This window comes from Pristis pectinata, chromosome 23 (assembly GCF_009764475.1).
Source record: "Pristis pectinata isolate sPriPec2 chromosome 23, sPriPec2.1.pri, whole genome shotgun sequence".
NCBI lineage: Eukaryota > Metazoa > Chordata > Chondrichthyes > Rhinopristiformes > Pristidae > Pristis > Pristis pectinata.
The window spans coordinates 33283257-33307785 of NC_067427.1; the positions used below are offsets into that span (position 1 = coordinate 33283257).

The following is a 24529-nucleotide window of genomic DNA, read 5'->3' on the forward strand; positions in this document are numbered from 1 at the left end:
AGATCTTATGCAATGGTTGACGTGGACATGGTGGGCCAAAGGGCCTGTTGCTATGCTGTATGACTCTATAACCCTTATTAGGACAACGCAATCAACATTTGATACATTGTGCTCCGACAGAATTTGCTGGGACCACATCGAGGTAAGCCATAGCAAACACTTGATCCCCCACAAAAAGCTTTTCTTTTGTTTAACAAACGACCCTTCTTTTCTGTTTAAAGCATTGGTTATTTTTCCAGTTCTTTGAAGAGAGATACCAAGACTGATATCACAGTTGAGCCTGCTACTGTCCATTTTGATGGACACATAGCAATGGCTATTAAAGCATCGGTTTAAATTCCTGCCTATTTTATCCACGGTCCCCTTCCTAAAATACAGGAAGTGGAAAACACGACGATGCTGGAGGAACTCAGCAGGCCAGGCAGCATCCGTGGAGAAAAGCAGGCGGTCAACGTTTCGGGTCAGGGCCCTTCTTCAGGACTGAAGATAGGAAAAGGGGAAGCCTGATATATCGGAGGGAAAAGCGGAGCAGTGATAGGTGGACAGAAGAGGGGAGGTGGGGTGGGCACAAGGTGGTGATAGGTAGATGCAGGTAAGAGATGGTGATCGGCAGGTGTGGGGGAGGAGGGGAGAGCAGATCCACCGGGGGATGGGTCAAAGGCAAGGAGAGAGAGGAAAAAAGAGGTAGAAGAAAAGAGGCTTGGAAAGGGAAGAAGAAAACAAGCATGGAGGTGGACTACAATTGTGACTCGAGCTGGTGTTGAGCTTGTGATTTGGTAACGTAGTGCACAATTGGAGACCGGACCTGTGATTTTCTCATTTGCACAGCTGAATATCAGGTACGTTTGCTGTTCTTTAAACATATCACGCACTCACATCAGGTATCATGTGAAAAATGGCTCCCACTGCTGTGTGCCTGAGTCGCTCAGAGATATTGTTATTCTATTAGAACAGCTTCTAACACAAGTGCAGTTTCAAAAGGGAGCTTAAGGCCAATTCACAACTGTCAAAAATTAATTCTCGGTTGGTGCTTAATTATCTTTCTGATATCACCAATATTCTGTTCTTTAATGAACATGGAAACACAGTTTTATCATGTAGGTTACGGCAACCCATTGTGTCTTCGATAGCTGTCAGGCTCAAGCTAAACCAACAAAGGGAAAGTAACTCAGCATTACAGAGAGCAAGTTGTGCGGGAAATAATTTACCAGGTTAAATCTGCACTTGCCCATTTTTAGTAAAGTCTCTCAGTCTCGAATGAGAGTTTTATTCATCTTTGTAAATTTCCCTTTTCCTATCTCAATATGGCTCAGATTCAATCCATTCCTTCTTACCTCACACTACTCAATGCTTTTACAAGGTTAACTCTAATTTGTACACTGTAAAAGATCATCAGGAGGGCAACACTACAGAGGTGTAACTGTGGTCACTACAGGTAGGATTTACCAGAAAAGCCCTTCCAATTCCACACACTGTAAATGTTGTGCAGGAATCTTAACAACAATAGTAAAGCAAACACCTCAGGAGAACTCCAGAGGCCAGTGACCAGGAGACATCACTACACCCTGAAGCCTCCCTCTGACACCTTCCTGCCATGTAGCCTTCCTAACAGAGGCAGGGATTCCATTGTGAGCATTGAAATATGAGAAATGTGGTCACCACAGAAGCAGAATAGGCTTGAAATTCACCCCCTGGCAACATGCAGAAAACATTGGCCTAACCTTTAGAGGCATGTCAGCCCTGCCGGAACATCCTGGTAATATCAAAATGCAAAAATTACAGGGTTGTTCTCATGGGAGACTTCAACTTCCCTAATATTGATTGGCACCTCCTTAGTGCAAATGGTTTAGATGGGGCAGAATTTGTTCGGTGTGTCCAAGAAGGATTCCTGACACAGTCTGTGGACAGGCCGACTAGGAGAGAGGCAATGATCTAGTACTAGGCAATGAACCTGGTCAGGTGACAGACGTCTTGGTGGGTGACCATTTCGGAGATGGTGACCACAACTCCCTGACCTTCAGCAGAGCCATGGACAAGGATAGGAGCAGGCGACATGGGAAAGTATTTAATTGGGGGAGGGCTAATTACGATGGTATTAGGCAGGAATTTGGGAGTGTAAATTGGGAACAGATGTTCTCAGGGAAATGCACAGAAGAAATGTGGAGGCTGTTCAGGGACCACTTCATGGGGTTCTGGGCAGGTTTGTCCCACTGAGGCAGGGAAAGGATGTTGACAGGAGACGTGAACTATTTACTCAAGAGGAAGCAGGAAGCATTACTTAAGGTTAAGGAAGCAAAGACCAGGCAGGGCTCGTGAGAATTATAAGGTAGCCAGGAAGGAGCTTAAGAAGGGACTTAGGAGAGGTAGGAGGAGACTTGAGAAGTCCTTGGTGAGTAGGATAAAGGAAAAGCCCAAGACGTTCTACACATAGGTGAGGAACAGGAGGATGACTAGAGTGAGGGTAGGACTGCTCAAGGATAAAGGGGGAAACATGTGCCTGGAGGCAGAGGAGGTAGGGGAGGTCCTTAATGAATACTTTGCTTCAGTGTTCACCAGGGAGAGGGACTATGATGAATGTGAGGTCAGCATGGAGCAGGCTAATGTGTTGGAGCATGTTGAGGTTAAGAAAGAAGCAGCGTTGGAGCTTCTGAAAAGCATCAGGATAGATAAGTCCCCGGGGCCAGATGGGATATACACCAGGTTACTGCGGGAAGTGAGGGAAGAGAATGCTGGGGCGTTGATGATGATCTTTGCATCCTCCTTGGCCACATGAGTGGTACCCAAGGGTTGGAGGATGGCAAATGTTGTTCCATTGTTCAAGAAAGGTAATGGGGATAATCCTGGGAATTATAGGCCAGTGAGTCTTACATCAGTGGTGGGCAAACTATTGGAGAGGATTCAGGGACAGGATTTATGAGCATGCGGAGAAGCATAGTCTTATTAGGAGTAGTCAGCATGGCTGTGTGAGGAGCAGGTCGTGCCTCACAAGTCTAATTGAGTTCTTCAAGGAGTAACAAAACAAATTGATGAAGTAAAGTGGTGGATGTGGTGTACGTGGACTTTAGGAAGACGTTTCACAAGGTTCCCCATGGTAGGCTCATCCAGAAAATCATGAGGCATGGGATCCATGGAGACGTGGTTGCATGGATTTGGGATTGGCTTGCCCACAGAAAGCAGGGGGTGGTGGTAGATGGAGAGTATTCTGTCTGGAGGTCAGTGACCAGTGGTGTTCCACGGGGATCTGTCTGGGACCTCTGCTGTTTGTGATTTTTATAAATGACTTGGATGAGGAAGTGGAGGGATGGGTTAGTAAGTTTGCAGATGACACAAAGGTTGGAGGGGTTGTGGATAGTGTAGAAGGTTGTCGTAGGTTACAACGGGATATAGACAGGATGCAGAGTTGGGTGGAGAAGTGGCAGATGGAGTTCAATTTGGAACAGTGTGAAGTGATGCACTTTGGAAGATTAAACTTGAAGGCGGAGCACAAGGTTAATGGCAGGATTCTGAGCAGTGTGGAGGAACAGAGGGATCTTGGGGTCCACGTCCATAGATCCCTTAAAGTTGCCACACAGCTGGCCTTCACAAGCTGAGATACCTGGCAGGTCACGGCTGAGGAAACAGGATATTGGGGAGTTGGAATAATCTTGTGAAAAGTGGAGACAGTCTGTAAAGTCGAGGTCATTGACCTCTGAATCCCAGTGAACACTACCCAGGAAGACTGCAAGATAAGAAATCATACGAAGTGAAGCAATTCAAGGTGAGGCAACAACTGATGATTTGAACAAGAGGCTTGATGAGGTGACATTGTGAGATGCAGAACTGGATGATACTCCACAGCACCTGCTCAATCTACAACTTCAACAGTGGAGATGCCAACACTGCTGTGAAGATCACAGAGAGTGTAGAAAACCGTGCTTCAAATAAAGATGTAGTTTTTCTAAATGCACTAAATCAGCTGACTTCAAAAAATACAAAAGATGCAGTATAGTATATGAAATATTGATAATGATCATTGCAACAAGGCTTTGTAGAAAATTCCAGTCTGCAAAGAACTCTTGAATAAACTACAAATACTTTGTTTCAGCCCCTCATGTATATAGGTCTGTATATTTTGCAATGGATTTGTTAAAGGTTAAAAACTCATTGAGAGAAAATCCTGTGCACACGACGCTATTTCGAAGAAGAACCGGGGAATGACCTATATTTACCTCACAACCAACATCACAAAGACTGATAGTCTGGTCATGATCACAATGTCATTGTGGAAGCTTTCTGTGCAAAAGAAAGTTGTCCCCTTGACTACAGTACATCAGTGGCTACTCTTCAAAAGTGGGACAATGATCAGCAATCATTAAGTACAGACAATATTCTGGAAGGAAGATAAAACATGTCATATATACAGTTATCTCTTCTTACCACAATTACACGACTATCCAAGGTCTAAGCAGACATTCTTCTGGCAGGGATCACATGAGAGTTAAGAGTAGAAAGCCTGAACAATGAGCCTAGGATTGGCACATCCAATTGTACCAACTGTAATATCTATATACTGCAATTACATAGTGAGACTGCACTTGGAGTATTGTGTACAGTTCTGGTCTCTTAACCAGAAAAAAAATCCTTTCTATAACAGAAGTACAGTGAAGTTGCACTGGACTGGTTCCTGGGATGGCGGGATTGCCAGATAAGGAGAGGTAGACCGGGACTGTATTGAACAAAACTTAGATGAAAGCAAGGAGATCTCAATGAAGCTTTCAACATTCTTACAAGGATGCAGGGTGGATGTTTCCCCTGACTAGGAAGTCTAGAACCAGGTGTCACAGTCTGAGAGGAGGGGCAGGCCATTTTGGACTGAGCTGAAGAACAGGTTCTTCACTCAGTGGGTGGAAAATCTTTGGAATTCTCTCTCCCAGGCTGGGGTCTAAGGGCAAGAAAATAGTACTAAGATAAAAAGATCTGCCATAATGTGGATGAGTCCCAGAGCAGACTCGAAGGGCCAAATGGCCTATTCCTGCTTCATTTTCTTATGCATCCTCTAGATGCAGATGGGGCTCAAACCTGGGACACCCGTATGTTGATTGGAACAACCACCAACAAGACAACTGTTTACTAAACCAGAGGCAATAAAGAAGAAGCTGAAGGAACTCAACGGGTCAGGTAGCATCTGTGGAGGAAAATGGACAGTTGACATTTTGGGTTCATCTGACTGCACTGAGACAGGTGTTGGGTTCAAGTCCCACTCCAGAGATTTGATCATATATTCTAGCCTGGCTGTTCAGTGCAGCCCTGAGAGAGTGCTCTAGAGTCGGCAGAGCTAACCCGGAAATTCTTTTGCTCCAGAAGTCACTTAACAGTGGCGCAGTGCAGTCCGCCTGGATCAGCTTTGTGTGAGCTCCTGTGGCAGTGAGACACACGGTCCAAGGTGCCAGGAGTCTTGCTTATTTTGTGGGAAGCTGCCCTTTCCTCAGATAGCTGGCAGAGGAAGTCAGGTAGGTGGGTGGTGGGTGGAGGAGTTAGGGACACCTTGCTGTAGATAACTACATTACAGGTAGCAATAGTCTAAATGCATTTGATTATCTACAAGTCACGTTGGGAGATCCTGAAGTCATGGGAATTAATCTACTCATTTAAAACGCTCTGTAAACAGAAATTGGTTTTCATTAAAGCTGTTCTTCTGAGTGATATTTACAGAGATGATCCCATGCCCTCAACATATGTAAGGACATCCTTCCCTCTCCAACTCAGAATGTTTTTCACCCTCAGTGTCTTTTGTTCTTCACCCTCCATTTATTAAAGAGATGGACCAATCTGAACCATCAGTGCCAGTTGCTTGTAGCTGGAAGTCAATTTGAACTCAAGTATTCAGCAGGACTGACTTGCATTTCCACAGTTCAGCTTGCACAGTTTGTCTCTGTACTACATTCTATCGAGTAGCTAGGCTGGAACTTGGAAATATTCACCCAACTGAGGTGTATGAATTAAGCAACAAGCAGCTTGGGCTCAAACCCATGTTACGGACTCAGTGAAAGTCCCTTTAAGATAGAGAGTGTGTGTGTATGTGTGTGTGGGGCGTGCTTACGTCAATAGAAGATAAAGGACGTAATGACGTTGTTGAAGAAGTAAGAAGAAGAAGAAGGAGAGAGAGAGAAGGGAGAGAGACACCAGCCTGCTTGTTTTCTCTATCGATGGATGAGAAACAATAACTGTGTTTGCCACTGAAGTCCATGTATGGAAGTTGGAAGTAATCCGGTGGAGTTCACTTTGTTGCTGACCTGTAGAAGGAAACAGGTATTTGTGTGTGGACGACCACGGTTCGGATGCTTTTCGGGGTGAGGAAGTCACTACCGAGCAAACACTGCAGTGTCGTTTGGGTTCCATCGTGGAACATTTGGATTTCGTATGTACTCTCTCTCTGTTTTTCTACATCTACATCTTCAGACAACGGTGGTTGTTGAAGAAGCCCTTGCTCATGTTTCACCGTATGGCTTGCGGAACTGAACTTTAAGAACCATTCAGGAACTGGGAGTTTTGGACTTTGTCACACACACACACGAAGAGTTTAGTTTTGGGGTTAACGTTCGAGGTTTAACATTTTTGAATTCTAACATACTAACATTTTTACTTTTATTTTACGTATTATCATAAGTAGTGATTAATAAAATAGTTTTTAACACTGAATCATGCTCAGTGTGTTTCTTTTGTTGCTGGTTTGTGACACCCATGCCTAGCAGACTCTGAGAAGCTCTTGTGAAGTCTAGCCTATCAGGCTGCTTCTATCTATTGCGGGGAAAAAAGGACCACATTAAAGTAGCACTTGCAGATCAATAGTTTTTGCCTTGTGGTATAAAACAGAGCAGACAAAGCCTTTACTTGGTGGTTGGCATTGTTGGTTACCAGTGGGATCACTGGCAACATCAAGGCTGGAAGTACACTTTGGGCATTCCCACCACGTATCTGACAATGTTTAAATATTCAGGTTCACAGGAATCAACTGAAGCCCACTTAGCATTGTAATGGGGGTTCACTTCTCTGTCAACACACTGCTTCACACATGATCGGAGAATCCTTTCTGTGCCATTTTCATAGATGTTACCCACTCGAATGGAAATGACGTACATAGCACCCCTGCCTGAAAATGTTATCTGCTGTGTTACTGAAGGAGATGAAATCACACTGTTTAACTACCCCTTCTGGTACTTCTATCTGTTAACTGAGCAAGTGGTCTGTCACAGCCTGGCTGATGGCACATTGGAGAATGTTCATTCTATTGGCTGCTGTGTGGTTCTGTTACTCAGTCACTTAAAGGTCAGAAAATTGAAAGGCTGGAAGTAAGAACTCAACAACAGGACATCGATAGGATGTGGAGCTGGGCTGAGGAGCGTCAGATGGAGTTCAACCTGGAAAAGTGTGAAGTGATACACGTTGGAAGATTGAATTTGAAGGCAGGTTAATGGCACGACTCATAGCAGTGTGGAGGAACAGAGGGATCTTGGGGTCCGTGTCCATAGATCCCTCAAGGTTGCCGCACAGGTCGATAGGGTTGTTAAGAGGCGTATGGAGTGTTGGCCTTCATTAGTCGGGGCATTGAGTTTAAGAGCCATGAGGTGATGTTGCAGCTCTATAGAACTCTGGTCAGACCACACTTGGAGTATTGTGTTCAGTTCTGGTTGCCTCATTATAGGAAGGACATGGAAGCTTTAGAGAAAGTGCAGAAGAGATTTACCTGGATGCTGCTTGGATTGGAGAGCATATTTTATGAGTATAGGTTGAGTGAGCTAGGGCTTTTCTCTTTAGAGCAAAGAAGAATGAGAGGTGGTGATAGAGGTGTACAAGATGATGAGGCATAGATTGAGTGGACAGTCAGAGACTTTTTCCCAGGGTGAAGATGCCTCACATGAGGGGGCATAATTTTAAGGTATAAGGGGGATGTCAGAGGTAAGTTTTTTACACAGAGAGTGGTGGGTTCGTGGAACGCACTGCTTGCAGAGGTTGTGGGGGCAGATACATTAGGGACATTTAAGAGACTCTTAGATAGACACATGAATGATAGAAAAATAGGGGGCTATGTGAGAGGGAAAGGTTAGATAGATCTTAGAGCAGGATAAAATGTCGGCACAACATCATGGGCTGAAGGTCCTGTACTGCGCTGCAATGTTCTATGTTCTATGTTCCAAGAAGCTGTTCTCGTTGGGCACTACAAGTAGCAGGACATCTATTTACTTTCATTTCTTTCAATGGGATAGATGGTGTTGTTCAAAAAGTTGTGACATGTGAAATGCAGCTTTTACAGGTATTATTACATAGAGGGATGTCGCTCGCTTTCCTTACATTGTCTCTGAAAGTATAAATCCCCAAATTAAAGGTTAATGTAGTGAGAACAACTGATTTAGTAGGGACAGGAGAACATGCTATGGTTATGGTCAGTGGCTAGGAATGCTTGAATTCCTGTGGAAGATTGGGGAGAAGGCTCTGGACCATATTATTTTCAAATAATATCAGAAACCAGTTTGTAGTTTTGTTGATGTTAACAATATTCAACCACTATTCAAGTGGTTGTGTTGTGATGAGCAATAGTGGGCTTATGTTGTTGGGAGATGAGGGATGAAATTTATCCTTGGTCTCCTACACTGGAAGCCTATGAAAATTTCAGCCGTACCTCTTCAGTTCAGTTGAAATTAGTGAAATCAAGTGTTCAAAGGTGACGACATCTGCTGCTGATGTCCTTGTGTTCAGTGCCAGCAACCAAAGACAAACCTCTTCCTCCAAAGTGTTTCATTTTAGAAAAAGCACAGTGAAAAACGTCATTGTTTATTTTCTCGGTGCAGTGGAAGGCTGCACTGTTTCTCCACCGTGACCACATACTTGTCTACACTGTGGGGTCTAAGCTGAGCTCATCTTGCCTCTGACAGCATCCAGTCAAACCCTTTGTTAAACCAGTTTCACTGAAGCTTGATCCACTCTCCCAGTCTTATCAGAATACAGCCGAAAATAAAGGGGGAAGGTGAAATTGAATGGATGAACACAGAAAAGCATCTTAGAATTGAACACAGTCGGAGAATCAGAGGACCAAACCCTGAGGAAAGGCCGCAAAGCAAGAAGGTAAAGGAAAAGGAACAAACTATGAGAGCTCAAGAAACGTGTGGGAACAAGCCAGAAATACGGGAAAAAAGAAACATGACAGGTTGTGAGAGTGGGCAACGAAGTGGCAGATGGAATACAGCGCAGGGAAGTGTGGGGTGAAGCACTTTGGAAGGAAGAATAAAGGCACAGACTATTTTCTAAACAGTGAGACAATTCAGAAATCGGAGGTGCAAGGGGACCTGGGAGTCCTCGTGCAGGATTCCCTAAAGGTTAACTTGCAGGCTGAGTCAGTAGTAAGGGAGGGAAATGCAATGTTAGCATTCATTTCAAGAGGGCTAGAACATAAAAGTAAGGATGCAATGCTGAGGTTTTATAAGGCATTGGTCAGACCGCATTTGGAATATTGTGAGCAATTTTAGGTTCCGTATCTAAGGAAGGATGTGCTGGTCCTGGAGACAGACAAGAGGGTGTTCACAAGAATGATCCCGGGACTGAAAGGCCTAATGTATGAGAAGTGTTTGATGTCTCTGGGCCTGTACTCGATGGAGCTCAGAAGGATGAGGGGGGGATCTCATTGAAACCTACCAGATACTGAAAGGCCTGGATAGAGTGGACATGATGTTTCCACTAGTGGGAGAGTCTAGGATCCAAGGGCACAGCTTCAGAATGAAGGGATGTCCCTTTAAAACTGAGAGGAGGAGGAATTTATTGAGTCAGAGGGTGGTGAATCTGTGGAAATCATTGCCACAGAGGGCTGTGGAGGCCCAGTCACTGGGTGTACTGAAGGCAGAGATTGATAGGTTCCTGATTGGTAAGGGGGTTAAGGGTTATGGGGAGAAGGCAGGAGAATGGGGTTGATAATAAAATCAGCCATGATCGAATGGCAGAGCAGACTCAATGGGCTGAATGGCCTAATTCTGCTCCTATATCTTCTGGTCCTATGACCAACCAAGTCAAAAAGCTTACTCATAAAGTAACAAATACACCGAGCAGACAGGCAGAGACAACATTATTGAAACAGGAAGGCGGGTAAACAGAGATGACTGGAGGGAGCCTTTCACAGCCACGAAGGATAATTGGAAGATAAGGCTTAGACGGTCTGTACTTTGCAATCAACAAAACCATACAGAATGGATCAATAGCCAATCGTTTGTTGTAATCTTTCTGGATTCCTCAAGTGTGGCAGTAAAACCTATACCATCTACCTTCCTGCCTCCTTCCTCCCAGACCAATGGATTTCTTGACTAATGGGAATAAAACCTGACCAAGGTGGACAGTTAATCTTAAACAAAACATGCTAAAGCTAGAAAAACACACAAAACGCTACCAGCTCGAAATATGACCTTTGACGGCAGGCTAAATATGAAATATTCTCATCACTGTGTTGTGCATTCTGCAAATGAGACTGAATTCTGGAGGCTGTGGAGGGGCTTCTCAGTGACATGCCTATCTCCAACTCTCTGCTGATAAAGTGTTTAAACAAGGAGGACTTGAAGAGCTGTTACTCACCCACTGAGGAAATGTCTGTGAAGTGATCTTCTCCCTCCTCAGCATTTATCAGGTCATTCTTACTCTTTTTGGTTGTTGCTCGCTTTAAAACTGTGTAAACAACCGAGAATTACTACAACATCAAGAGCCAAGCACAACCTTAATCTTACATACTCAGCACTTGACACATTGATAGGTGGGTGGTTGATTCAACGAGATTTATAGTTTTTCCAGAAAGTAGGAGATTTGCAAATCCTCAGAATTTCCAATTTGGAGGGGTAAAGTTTATCAATCACAAGGAAAATACATCCTCTGTACCTTTGTATTGTCAACTGAAGGAACACAATTTCTGCAAATTTTATCCAATCAGAATTAGGGTTCAAAACTCAGAGTCACTCACACAAACACTTCACGGAAATGTTTCAACCATCTACCGCAATGGATAATTATGTACTTCTGCGAGGAGTTCTGGCCCATTTAGTGTTTAGATCAGTCTGTTGCTTACATTTGGTGCTCACTGAACAGCATAGCTGATGCAAGACTGTGCTCATTCATATCAAACCCTCTGAACAGTACATGAGTATTCTTGGAATAAGAGGCCGCTGGATGTGGTGAAGAGTCACACAATTCTTTTGAATTCATTGCAAAAGTGGCACACTTTTATCCTTGACTTCTAACAGGTTCTTTCATTCGACTCCTAATTTGTGATTCTGAAGAGGAGACACACAAGCCAATATAATGGGCTCTGCTCTTAAAAGAGAAAGTGTGGTGGCTAATATGACTGACACACAATTATATCTCTTAGAAGTGATCAGCAGTGTGCAGCAGGAGATATTTCAACATGCATGGAATATTGAATGTGCTTGGAATGGGCTGCCGGCAATGGTGGTGGAGGCGGATACGATAGGGTCTTTCAAGAGACTGTTGGATAGATACATGGAGCTGAGTAAAATAGAGGGCTATGGGTAAGCCTAGTAATTTCTAGGGTAGGGACATGTTCGGCACAGTTTTGTGGGCTGAAGGGCCTGAATTATGCTGTAGTTTTTCTATGTTCTATGTTTCTATGAATACCTACCAGTCAATCTGTTTAAGACTTGGGGTAGGTTTCTTTGTCCAAAGTTGATTCAGACACTCACACCAACTAAAACACTGTATGGATGCAATTAGTTGAAGGAGTGATTTGACTTTTAAAGTTTTACTCGTGGACATCAACCTTCGTTTTTTAATGTTAATATCATGAGCTTCTTGGGGAGTCTGCTGGTAATGTCACCCAGTACAGCCCTGAAAGTCTCAGGCTCAGTGGCCACTCTTGCTAAGTTTTGTTAATCATAGTTAAAGCAGTAATATCATAAAGTCACACAGCACGGAGACAGGCCCTTCGGCCCAACTCGTCCATTCTGACTAAGATGCTCATCTAAGTCGGTGTTTGACCCATATCCCTTTAAACCTTTCCTATCCATGTACCTGTCTGAATTTCTTTAGGAAGTGACTGGCAAAGTGCCATTGCCTTGGGTGGGAATTATCAGACAATGCCAACAACTTTGGTTGCTCTGCAGTCTCTGATCTGGAAAGTACATGATTATCTGTTGAGATGGTCTGGCTCAGCTAAGGTGCCCTCTGTTATGAATTTTGACAGTCAAAGACTGACTAAGAGTCACTCCAGCTCATGCAGTCTTGGAGTCACACAGTCACACAGCACAGAACAGTCCCTCTGGCTCACTGAGTCCCCACCGACTATTAAACACCCATTTACACTAACCTGACATTAATCCCATTTTATTCTCCCCACATTCCCACCAACTCGCTCCAGATTCTACCCCTCACCTACAGATTAGGGGCGATTTACAGTGGCTGATTAACTGACCAACCTTTGGGATGTGGGAGGAACTGGAGGAAACCCACATGATCACAAGGAGAATATACAAACTCCATACAGACAGCACCAGAGGTCAGGACTGACCCTGGATCTCTGGAGCTGTGCGGCAGTGGGTCTACCTGCTGAGCCTCTGTACTGGCCCAAGAAGCCAAAAGTGGAGTCATGTTCCAATCAGAGTACATGCAAAGTTCTGAGTGTCTGGCTGCATGTACCTCCTGCTCCCAGGCGAGACTGGAGTTTGAAGACAAATGTTTCCAGGAGGTTGTTGGTAAAGAAGAAACTTTGAAAAGATGTCAGCAAAAAGGTAACAGACAAGGGTGTAAAATCTAACAGGTGCGATCTTTTGAAGAGCTGGGAGCTTCCTGTCCAATTAACAATGTGCACATACCATCCAAAGCAGACTTGTCTTCTGCATTTTTGTCCTCTTCTGCCAACATGACCTCCTCTGAAAGATACAAGAAAAAAGGAGGCTAAAGCAATGGCAATTCTGACATCCATTTAAACAATGCAAAACTATCCAAACAATGTTTATGAACAGCAGACCATGTTTTCCTCCTTAACTTCCCCCATTAACCCAGCAACCCATTGACCTCCCTCACAACTTATCCCCAGCACAACCCTGGTCTCACCCTATCACAGGTATTCCCTTTGTCTTATCAATTCCAAACCTCCCTGCAACTTGATACTATCTTGTTTTCTCTCTTTTCAGTCCTGAACCATTAACTCTGATTCTCTTTCAACAGATCCTCACTCATTTTCTGTCTTCATTTCTAAAGATCTGTTCCACTCATCAAGATGACAATTTTGATCTGCACTCATCAGCGTCTGGTATTTTAATATTTACATAGATCACATTTCTAGTTGAGCTATTTTTTGTCTAACTGCATGTCAAAACGTCTCTCAATGCAAATTACTTAGTGAAGAGAAAGTAGGCAGAGTTAAAACCTTTCTCAATCTCAGATGCTAATGCAAAATCTTTTCATTGGATCACAATTTTGGAAGCAATTATTAAATTCCATTTATGCCAGTTAGATCTTCAATTGTACAAATCAGGAACTTGGATAGTTCCAGTACCATGAGATACGTGGAGTTAGGGTGGGAATCTGTGTATCAACATGGCATGAAAGTGCTTTGTCTGTGGAACAATGGGCTGCATGAGCTTCTGTTTTCGAGATTTCTATTCTGTTATGTAATTAAACACTAATTTTGAAATTGTCCCCAAGTACTATCATATCTAAATAGAAACATCCAAACGAAAAAGAAATAACATGCCTCTCCATACATGGGCACCATATCAGTAATGAGATGAAGGCCAATCAAATTTTTCCTTTTCTACCCCAATTTTATTTCAGCTATAGTAAAAGCATTTACTGGATTACAAATATATGGTAAGATCACACTCTGGTACTAAATTTAGTAATTCAGTAAAAGCGCATTTAGTTTCAAACTGTTAACTTAAAAGTTGTAACCTACTTGTTCCTTATTTTTTAACATTTTGAAAATGAACTGTCAACCTCTAGCAACTTCACAAATGAATTATGATGGGTTCTGTGGTTTAATTTTGTAGAAAATGTGAAATACTTTCCATTGATCAATTGAAAACTAAAATATATTTTCTTTCTTTTATATAATGTACAAGATTAACTAAGATTTACTAATCTTTTTTCACTGAAAATAAAATGCAAATGATTGAACTTTGTCCAAGTCCACAAACTGTTACATTTGTCACATGAAACCAATACTTTAATTGCTGCAGCATGGAACGGATTTTGCTGAGTCACAAAAGAAAACTAGAAAGTTCACACAATTCCTGCACTAAAGTATGAGACTAGTTTTGAGAGCTTAAATTGCACAGGGAACAAATTTAAACACTAGAGTATAAAAACAGAATTCTATGCAAAACTAGTTACTGAGGTTAGCCAGTTAGAAAAAAAAATCAGTGGAAGAAATGCAAATGTACAAGGGCAACAAAATTTGCACATCAGAAAGGAATATTCACTCATTCCATCGGTAATGCTGTCAATTTTTTAAATATCTAAAAAAAAGGTATTAAAACAAACTATCCCAGACTGAAATCACATACTTCATTTCTTGTATTGTAGAGTTTTGTTCCTTATTTCAATATGAGACATCAAGGACTCACCACAAGAAACTTAAAGTTGGTGATGTTACCTGATGCAATACAGCATGATGTTTTGGAAAAGCTCCACAGGAGTAAAACTAAGTAGGGGAGTTTAACCCTAAGCTTTCTTCATACCAAGCCCATGAAAACAGTTATGACCATTTCACACAATTAGTGCATAACAAAGAAAACTGAACAGTTCAAGACTGGAATATAAAGTCACAAACTTCCTAGAAATTCCTCTTAACTTGTTAGAACTGAAAACAAATATCTCCAATGGACTCTTCATTGCTCCATACAAGTGTGAATAATGCTGATATGTTTGCATGGAATGCAAAGGGCTTTCCACTTTCCACTAGATTCACTCTTCCTACGGTCCATTCTTGTTACTGGACAAAGTTTTGATTACTAATTAATAATGAATTGCTCTGATCCATTTTTAGACATTTCCAATATATTATTGTTTGGGCTTGAATTTTTTGTTATTTTAGTTTTGGATTTCTTGGTCATTTTTGTCTTTTTGCCAAATTTGGGAATTTTCAGTTATTAAAAAACAAAGCAAACATATCCACTTCCAGTTTTGATGTTAATTTGCAACAAAATTGATGATGACAATAAATAACAGTTGCACATTCAAAGCTCTCCGTTACCATTGCGTTTTTATTAAACCGGGTTTATACCACCGAGAGTCCCAGTCACATCTCAGCCTAGTGGATTCCATTATGTGTCTATAAACAGATGTGATTGATCAATTTTCTAGACACAGTATCTGCATTTCAAAACCTGTATTCTTAAAATATTATAAATTATTTTTCCAACAAAGCATTTTATTGGTGCAAAAAAACCCTCCAGATTTTTCAAGTTGGTCTTTAATCAGCTATTATCGACAAAAACTGGAAAATGCAAGGGTTCATTATTGTGTAATTTCTGGATACTTCTTTCGGTATACAAGTCTAAACTGGGAAAAGAATGAAATTGGTTGAATTATTCACTTTCCTTGGTTTCTCCACATCTCTCTCCTTCAACAAGTTACATTACAGAAATCGGGAAACTAACACCACAGAGTGATCAGCACAAAAAAAAGAACAAATTTGCCACCAAGGCTCCTGCAGACAACATGTGGTGATTATGCAAGTGTGAGGTTCTGAACTTGTGCACAGAATCAAACATCGCCGATAATCTCACCAGCTATATGGATCCAACGCAGGTACCTGTTGAACTCTTGCTCTACCTGCTGCTGCCTTCTCAGTTTTAGGAATGCACGTCTGTTCTCCACCCTTTCTCTTTCCTTTGCAAACTCACTGCAAAATAAAAGCAGAATTTGTTTTATTTTTGCTTCGTGTTAAAAGAAAACAATTGAGTAAATTTGTACGTTATAAAACAAAGCATGAAAGATAATCATCACTTCAGGATTTTTTTCACCATTTGTTCATAGAAAGGAGTTGATTTTAATGTTGGGTTCCAGTCCTAAAATAAAAGGTAAACAGAAAATGCTGGAAACACTCAGCAGTCAGGCAGCATCTGCAGAAATAGAAACAGAATTAACGTTTCGGGTTGAAGACCCCTCATCAGAACTGGGACTGAGAGAAAACTCGTTTTAAGTTGCAGATGAAGAGCCAAAGAAGCTGAGGGTGGTCATAACCCAACCTTACTTTGCAAAACAGTTCTAGAGATTGTGAGCCAAAGATGTCAGTGAGATTAGACAGGACCTGGCAAACACAAACAGGGAGCAGCTACTTGCAGGTAAAGGGAAGTGGGAGGCTTTTAGAAGTGAAATAGTGAGAGTTCAGGGCTAATGTTGTTGCTGTAAGGGTGAGGACAGCAAGTCCAGGGAACCCTGCTTGTCAACGGATATCAAGGGTTTGATGAATCAAAAAAGGAAGCGGGTGGTAGGTGTTGGGCACTGAAAGCGGGAGGCCCTTCGGGAGTACAGAGAGAGCTTAAAAAGGAATTAGGATGGCAAAGAGGGGCCATGAAGTATCACTGGTGGATAAACTTAAGGAAAATCCCATTTTATAAGTCTAGTAAGAGCGAGAGGGTAACCAGAGAAAGATTGGGGCTCATTGTGCACCAGAGGATGAGGGTGGGGTCTTATTGAATATCTTTCATTTGTATTCACTGAGAAAGGCATTGTATTCCGGTCAGGACTGTGACATTTTAGTGAACATTAAGATTAAAAAGGAGGTATTAGATGTCTAAGTGGGCAGAAAGGAGGAAATATCCCAGGATGCTATGGGAGACAAGGAAGGAGATAGCTGGGGCTCTGACGGAGACAGGTGAGGTACCAGACGACTAGAAGACAACAAGTGTGGTACCTTTATTTAAGAAAGGCAGCAAGGATAAGCCAGGTTATTACAGTCCAATTAGTCTAACGTCAGTGGCGGGGAAACTATTGGAAAAAATCTGAGGGACAGGATCAATCTATGCTTGATTGATCAGGGAAGATCAGCAAAGATTTTGTTGGTGGGAGATCCTGTCTGAATAATTTAATTGAGTTTTTTGAAGGGGTAACTAAATATATTGATGAGGCAGTGCAGTTGATGTGGTTTACATGGACTTCATTAAGGCCTTTGATAATGTCCCACATGGAAGGATGGACTGAAAAGTTAGTGCCCATGGGATTCAAGCCAATTTGGCAAATTGGGTCTAAAATAGATTTGGTTATAGAAGGTGATGGTGGATAGAAGCCTGTGACCCGTATTGAACCAGTAATCATTGCCGGGCCTCTGACGGTTTGCTGTAAACATTATTGATTTGGATGTAATGCAGAAACATAGAAAACCTACGGCACAATTCAGGCCCTTTGGCCCACAAGGCTGTGTCAAACATGTCCCTATCTTAGAAATGTAGGAGGTATGATTAGTAAGTCTGCAAATGGATGAATATTGGTGGTACTGTTGATAGTGAGGAGGGTAGTCTTGGGCTACAGAATGATATTGAACAGCAGGTAAGTGAAACAGTGCAATGGAAGTTGGAATATAATCCTGATAAGTGTGAGGTGATGCACACTGGGGGTCTAATAAGGCTTGGACATTCCCCTCAATGGTCGGACCCTGGGGAATGTTGAGGAACAGAGGGACTTTGATGTAAAAGGACGACCTGGAGGTGGACGGCCAGTCTTGACGGAACCAGCAGAAGAAGGTACAACCACTTTGGATTGTCAGATCTTTTCATGTCTCAGGTTCCTCATGATCACTTACTGCACCTTCAGACAGACTGAAGGAGACACAGACATCCCAGAATTGTTAAATTCCAAATTCACGTCAATAACGGTCAATCATCTATTTGGTCTGAAGTGAATCAAGGAATAGAAGGGCAGTGCAGGAAGGTGGTGCTGGTGAAAGACCTGCTCAGCTGCAGCGTAAGTGTGAGGTGGATTGGCTCTTCTTGCTTTTGTTCCTTTTGTTGTAAATGCTTTCTCCAAGTGAACTAATACGACTGGAATTTTAATCTTGTATGTGTCATGAAAATACAGAGATGGCTTGAAGAATATAATATTTTCATGGGAGCTGGGTAACTCAAGCGATCGGTAAGCAAGTGTGGAGAGTTTCCAGAAATCAAAAAAAAAACTGCAGGTGCCGGAAATCTGAAATAAAAAACAGAAAGTGCTCAATACACTCAGGCAGCATCAGTAGAAAGGGAAATACTCTGACTTGAAATGTTAGGTCTTTTCCCAAGTCCACTGTTGCAGCCGGTCTTGCTGAATACTTCCGGCATTTTCTGTTTTTGAGAGTTTCAGTCCCAACACAGTTTAACGTTATTGTCAAGTATTTATCTACAGTCAAGTACTGGAATCAAAAAGGAGGTACTGGAGGAGGCTGCCCATTTAGTTGTATATCGGACAATCACAAATGTGATGCTGGTCACAAAGCGTTGTCAGTCATTTACTCCCTTTGAAGGACAAGTAACAATGATTCATTTCAGCACGGCAAATGGAAAATAAATTGTCATCTCCAAAAAACACAACACACCAGCAAACAGAAACATCCAAAATAATTTTTCACCCTGCCTTTTAGAAAATTTTAATCACATTAGCAACTCTCAGTGCAGAGCACATGATGTTTGAATCTTTCAGTTTCGTACGGGTTGGTTGGGCATATGTTTGACGGCAGAAGGTAAAATAGATTCTGACGCCAAGTTAAATTGCTCCTGACAACAGCATAAACAAACCTAAATCTCAGAAAAGCAAGAATGGCAAGAGGAATGTGGAGCAAGAGTGACATGGAGAGGGTGGACAAGCTGCCATTGCACTCCCCACGGCAGGAGCGGTTAGGAGGAGATTTGACAGGGGAGTCAATAACCATGAAGACTTTTAATGAACTAAAGGGAAACCCATTTCCTAAGACATGTTGACCAGTAACCATAGAACATAGAACATTACAGCACAGTACAGGACCTTCAGCCCACAATGTTGTGTCGACATTTTATCCTGCATTTTATCTAACCCTTCCCTCTCATTATAGCCCCACATGGAACCTATCGATCTCTGCCTTAAATACACCCAGTAACTTGGCCTCCACAACCCTCTGTGGCAATGAATTCCACAGATTCACCACCCTCTGGCTGAAGAAATTCCTCCTCGTCTCAGTTTTAAAGGGACATCCCTTTACTCTGAGGCTATGCCCTCAGATCCTAGACTCTCCCACTGATGGAAACATCCTCTCCACATTCACTCTACCCAGGCCTTTCAGTATCCGATAGATTTAAATGAGATTCCCCCTTCATCCTTCTGAACTCCATCGAGTACAGGCCCAGGGACATCAAATGCTCCTCATACGTCAAGCCTTTCATTCCTCGGATCATTGTTGTGAACCTTCTCTGGAACCTCTCCAGGGCCAGCACATCCTTCCTTAGATACGGGGCCTAAAATTGCTCGCAATATTTCAAATGCAGTCTGACTAACACATTATAAAGCCTCAGCAATACATCCTTGCTTTTATGTTCTAGTCCACTCCAAATGAATACTGACAATCCTTTACTACTGACTCAATCTGCAAGTTAACATTCAGGGAATCCTGAACTAGGACTCCCAAGTCTCTTTACACCTTTGATTTCTGAATTCTCTCCCCATATAGAAAGTAGTCTACACCTTCATTCTTCCTAACAAAGTGCATGACCGTACACTTCCCTGCTCTGTATTCCATCTGCCACTTCGTTGCCCATTCTCCCAACCTGTCCCAGTCCTTCTGCAGACTCCCTGTCTCTGTGACACTACCTGTCCCTCCATCTACCTATGTATCATCTGCAAACTTGGCCACAATGCCATCAGTTCCTTCATCCAGATCATTAATGTATAAGCAAGAGGCAGAGAAACTTTTATCCTACGCATGTTCATGATGGATTAAAAACTACGGCCCTTGAGATGAAAGTGATTGTCTTCATTTTCCATCTGAGATTCCTGCTCCCTAGAATGGTACCTCACCAGGAGATTCATCATTCAAATGCACTGAAAGCATGAAGGTGTACAGATTCAAATTAAATTTCCAGAACAGGTTAGTATATGTCCAAGCACCATGTTGATGCTGTGATGTTCATAATACTTCTGCACAACCTCTCTGCAATGGAAAGAGAACTTCTGTAAGTGTGGAGCCTCAGTTCAGCAATGGCTGAGGGAGGAAATTGTGGGCTCACCACCTGAACACAAAAAGCTAGCCTGGTGCAGTTCTGAGGCAGTGCAGTACTGAGGGAGCACAGTATTGAGGGAGTGCAGTACTGAGGGAGCATAGTTCTGAGGGAGTGCACTACTGAGGGAGCACAGTATTGAGGGAGTGCAGTACTGAGTAAGCGCAGTTCTGAGGCAGTGCAGTACTGAGGCAGTGCAGTAATGAGGCAGTGCAGTTCTGAGGGAGTGCAGTACTGAGGCAGTGCAGTACTGAGGGAGTGCAGTACTGAGGAAGCGCAGTTCTGAGGAAGTGCAGTACTGAGACAGTGCAGTACTGAGGGAGCGCAGTACTGAGGAAGCGCAGTTCTGAGGGAGTGCAGTACTGAGGCAGTGCAGTACTGAGGCAGTGCAGTACTGAGGGAGCACAGTTCTGAGGGAGTGCAGTTCTGAGGGAGTGCAGTACTGAGGGAGTATGGGATATGTGGGAGGAAGGGGTTAGATAGTCTTAGGAGTGGTTTGAAGGTTGGCACAAGATGGTGGGCCGAAGGGCCTGTATTGTTCTATGGTTCTATGAGGGAGTACAGTTCTGAGAGAGTGCAGTACTGAGGGAGCACAGGTCTGAAGGAGTGCAGTACGGAGGGAGAACAGTACTGAGGGAGCACAGTTCTGAGGGAGCACAGTTCCGAGGGAGTGCAGTACGGAGGGAGAACAGTACTGAGGGAGCACAGTTCTGAGGGAGCACAGTTCTGAGGGAGCACGGTTCCGAGGGAGTGCAGTACGGAGGGAGCACAGTTCTGAGGGAGTGCAGTACTGAGGGAGCACAGTTCCGAGGGAGCACAGTTCTGAGGGAGCACAGTTCCAAGGGAGCACAGTTCTGAGGGAGCACAGTTCTGAGGGAGTGCAGTACGGAGGGAGAACAGTACTGAGGGAGTGCAGTACTGAGGGAGCACAGTTCCAAGGGAGCACAGTTCCGAGGGAGCACAGTTCTGAGGGAGCACAGTTCCGAGGGAGCTCAGTTCTGAGGGAGTGCAGTACGGAGGGAGAACAGTACTGAGGGAGTGCAGTACTGAGGGAGCACAGTTCTGAGGGAGCACAGTTCTGAGGGAGTGCAGTACTGAGGGAGCACAGTTCCGAGGGAGCACAGTTCTGAGGGAGCACAGTTCTGAGGGAGTGCAGCACTTTCAAATGCAATGATAAACTGAAGTCCCCCTCTGGTGAAAGCAGAAGCTTCTGTGCCACTACCAGAAAGAAGAGCAAAGGAACTATCCTTGGTATCCTGCCCAACCATTCTGCTTCCATCAACATCATTGAAACACGTGGTCTGGTTCATATCACATGTGTCCTTCATGAAGTTTGCTGCTGCTCATTCTGTGATGCACTTTCTACATTTTGAAAGTTCAGAAGTGCCTGATTGGTTTTAAAGTACCTTGGGATGCTCTGAAGTTGTCTTCAGTTACAGCTGGCCATTTTAAAAAATAACAGAACTTACATAACTTTTCTAAATTATGTCCCTTGTTTCTCACTCTTAATCCAATCTTTCGTTCCCTCTCTCCAATTTACTTTCCCCATTATTTGCATTGAATTACATTATCTGGCCCTTCCCAATTCAGACAGTCCCATTCATCGACCTCACACAAGATACACAAACGGTTGGAATGGATAGAAATGGGCAAAAGCGAAATGGATCCTCATTAACTGGCAAATCTCCAGATTCCGGCATCTGCAGTCTCTTGTGACTGCACCAAAGTTTTCCTTCTTCTGTCTCAAAACTGTAAGTTTCAACTTATGTTCCTCAAGGGCTCATGAACTTTAGACTTTGAGCTGAGGTCTTAACCTCTACAATTCATTTAAAGGCACTGCAACTTAAAAGGTTGATACATTTTGTGCAATTTACATTGAGCAAGGTCAATTTTCTGCAACCTTAAATGCTTGTTAGAAATAATTTGCCGCCCTCTAAACAAGCTATTGCCCCAGATGGAAATGATCTGTATACTGCTTACACATGCTTGCAACAGTTTAAGGAAGCTCTTCAAGCTAAGCTTGCTTTACATAGATGAGTAGTGGACACATTTTAAAAGCTTTTACACATTAATATTAAAATGTACCAAGAAACTGACCAGAGGAAATGAATAAGAGTAATTAATGTTTCAACATAGATTTTTGCAACTATTTTCAATGATTAAAAAATCAGGACATTTGCAACTGTTGAACTGGTAACTTGTTTAGTATACTTGGTTGTTGTGCAAAACCCATTTTTCAGCTGTGAAAATACAGCTAAAAAATTGAAAATACTTTCCTTGAAAGTAGAGTCACAGGTACCATAGAACCATAGAACCATACAGCACAAAACAGGCCCTTCGGCCCACCGTGTTGTGCCGTCCATCAAACCACCCTCACACTACCTAACCCTTTCCTCCCGCATATCCCCCTATCCCACACTCCTCCATGTGCCTATCCAACAAGCTCTTGAACCTGTCCAATGTATCTGCCTCCACCACCACCCCAGGCAGTGCATTTCATGCACCAACCACTCTCTGGGTGAAAAACCTCCCCCTGACATCTCCCCTGAACCTCCCACCCATAACCTTAAAGCCATGCCCTCTCGTCTTGAGCATTGGTGCCCTGGGAAGGAGGCGCTGACTGTCTACTCTATCTATTCCTCTCAGTATTTTATATACCTCTATCATGTCTCATCTCATCCTCCTCCTTTCCAATGAATAAAGCCCTAGCACCTTAAGCCTCTCCTCATATTCAATACGGTCTAATCCAGGCAGCATCCTGGTAAATCTCCTCTGCACCCTCTCCAATGCCTCCACATCCTTCCTATAATGAGGCGACCAGAACTGAACACAGTACTCTAAGTGTGGCCTAACTAGAGTTTTGTAAAGCTGCATCATCACCTCACGGCTCTTAAACTCAATCCCGTGATTTATGAAAGCCAACATCCCATTGGCCTGCTTAACTGCTCTATCCACCTGTGAGGCAACTTTCAATGAACTGTGAATATGAACCCCCAGATCCCTCTGCTCCTCCACACTGCCAAGTATCTTGCCATTCACCCAGTCCTCTGCCCTGGAGTTTGTCCTTCCAAAGTGTACCACCTCACACTTCTCCGGATTGAACTCCATCTGCCACTTGTCAGCCCAGCTCCGCATCCTATCAATATCCCTCTGTAAGCTCCGACAGCCCTCCACACTATCCACAACACCGCCTATCTTAGTGTCGTCCGCAAACTTACTAACCCAGCCCTCCACCCCCTCATCTAAGTCATCTATAAATATCACAAAAAGTAGAGGTCCCAGAACCGATCCCTGCGGGACACCACTAATCACTGCCTTCCAATCCGAGGGCACTCCTTCCACCACAACCCTCTGCTTTCTACATGCAAGCCAATTCCTAATCCACACAGGGTTGTAAAAAAGGCTTTTGGCATCCTGGCATTTATAAATCAAAGTATTGAGTATTGGAGTTGGAATGTTTTGGTGAGGTTGTATAAGTCATTGGTGAGACTAAATTTAGAATATTGTATGCAGTTCTGGTCGCCGAACTACAGGAAGGATGTCAGTAAGATTGAAAGAGTGCTGAGGAGATTTACAAGAATGTTGCCGGGTCGTCAGGAATTGAGTTGTAAGGAAAGATTCAGCATGTTAGGACTTTATTCCTTGGAGCGGAGAAGAATGAGGGGAGATATGATAGAGGTTTACAAAATGATGAGGGGCATAGACTGAGTTAATGCAAGTAGGCTCTTTCCACCTAGATTAGGAGAGATAAGTACGAGAGGACATGGCTTTAGGGTGAAAGGGGAAAGGTTTAGGGGGAACATTAGAAGGAACTTCTTCACTCAAAGAGCAGTGGGAGTGTGGAATGGGCTGCCATCTGATGTGGTAAATGCGGGCTCGCTCTTAACTTTTAAGAGTAAATTGGATAAATACATGGACAAGAGAGGTCTGGAGGGGTATGGGCTGGGGGCAGGTAAATGGGACTAGCCGAATAATGTTTCGGCACAGACTAGAAGGGCCGAATGGCCTGTTTTCTGTGCTGTAGTTTTTCTATGGTTCTATAGTTCTAATAGTTTACCGCATTTCAAGAAATCAATGATTTTTTATTGTAAGAAAGGAAGTAAGCACGTTCAGTTACATTTCATGACACCGTTCAGTTACATTTGTTCATGTGACACTCGCCAGTGCACAAATGAGTTTGAGCAGAAGCCTGAAAAATAATGTCACTTCAGAAAACCATTAGAATTTCAAGTGCTGCCCCAATCCACAATTACATCTGAACAAGCAGCTCTACTTCAGAACCAACAGTTGGTGTATCTTTTTAATGCACTTTTAAATGCAGTTTACTAAATTGCTTTGAA

At 43.1% G+C, this 24529-nt stretch overlaps 1 protein-coding gene across 1 annotated transcript in view; it reads right to left on the bottom strand.

Annotated features, from left to right (window-relative positions):
• Nucleotides 1-24529, bottom strand: part of cacna1ba (calcium channel, voltage-dependent, N type, alpha 1B subunit, a) — a 645315-nt gene that overhangs the window by 184328 nt on the left and 436458 nt on the right. Inside the window, 3 exon segments of the mRNA XM_052037346.1 lie at nucleotides 10591-10680; nucleotides 12834-12890; nucleotides 15753-15868. Coding sequence (XP_051893306.1) covers nucleotides 10591-10680; nucleotides 12834-12890; nucleotides 15753-15868 — 263 coding nt within the window.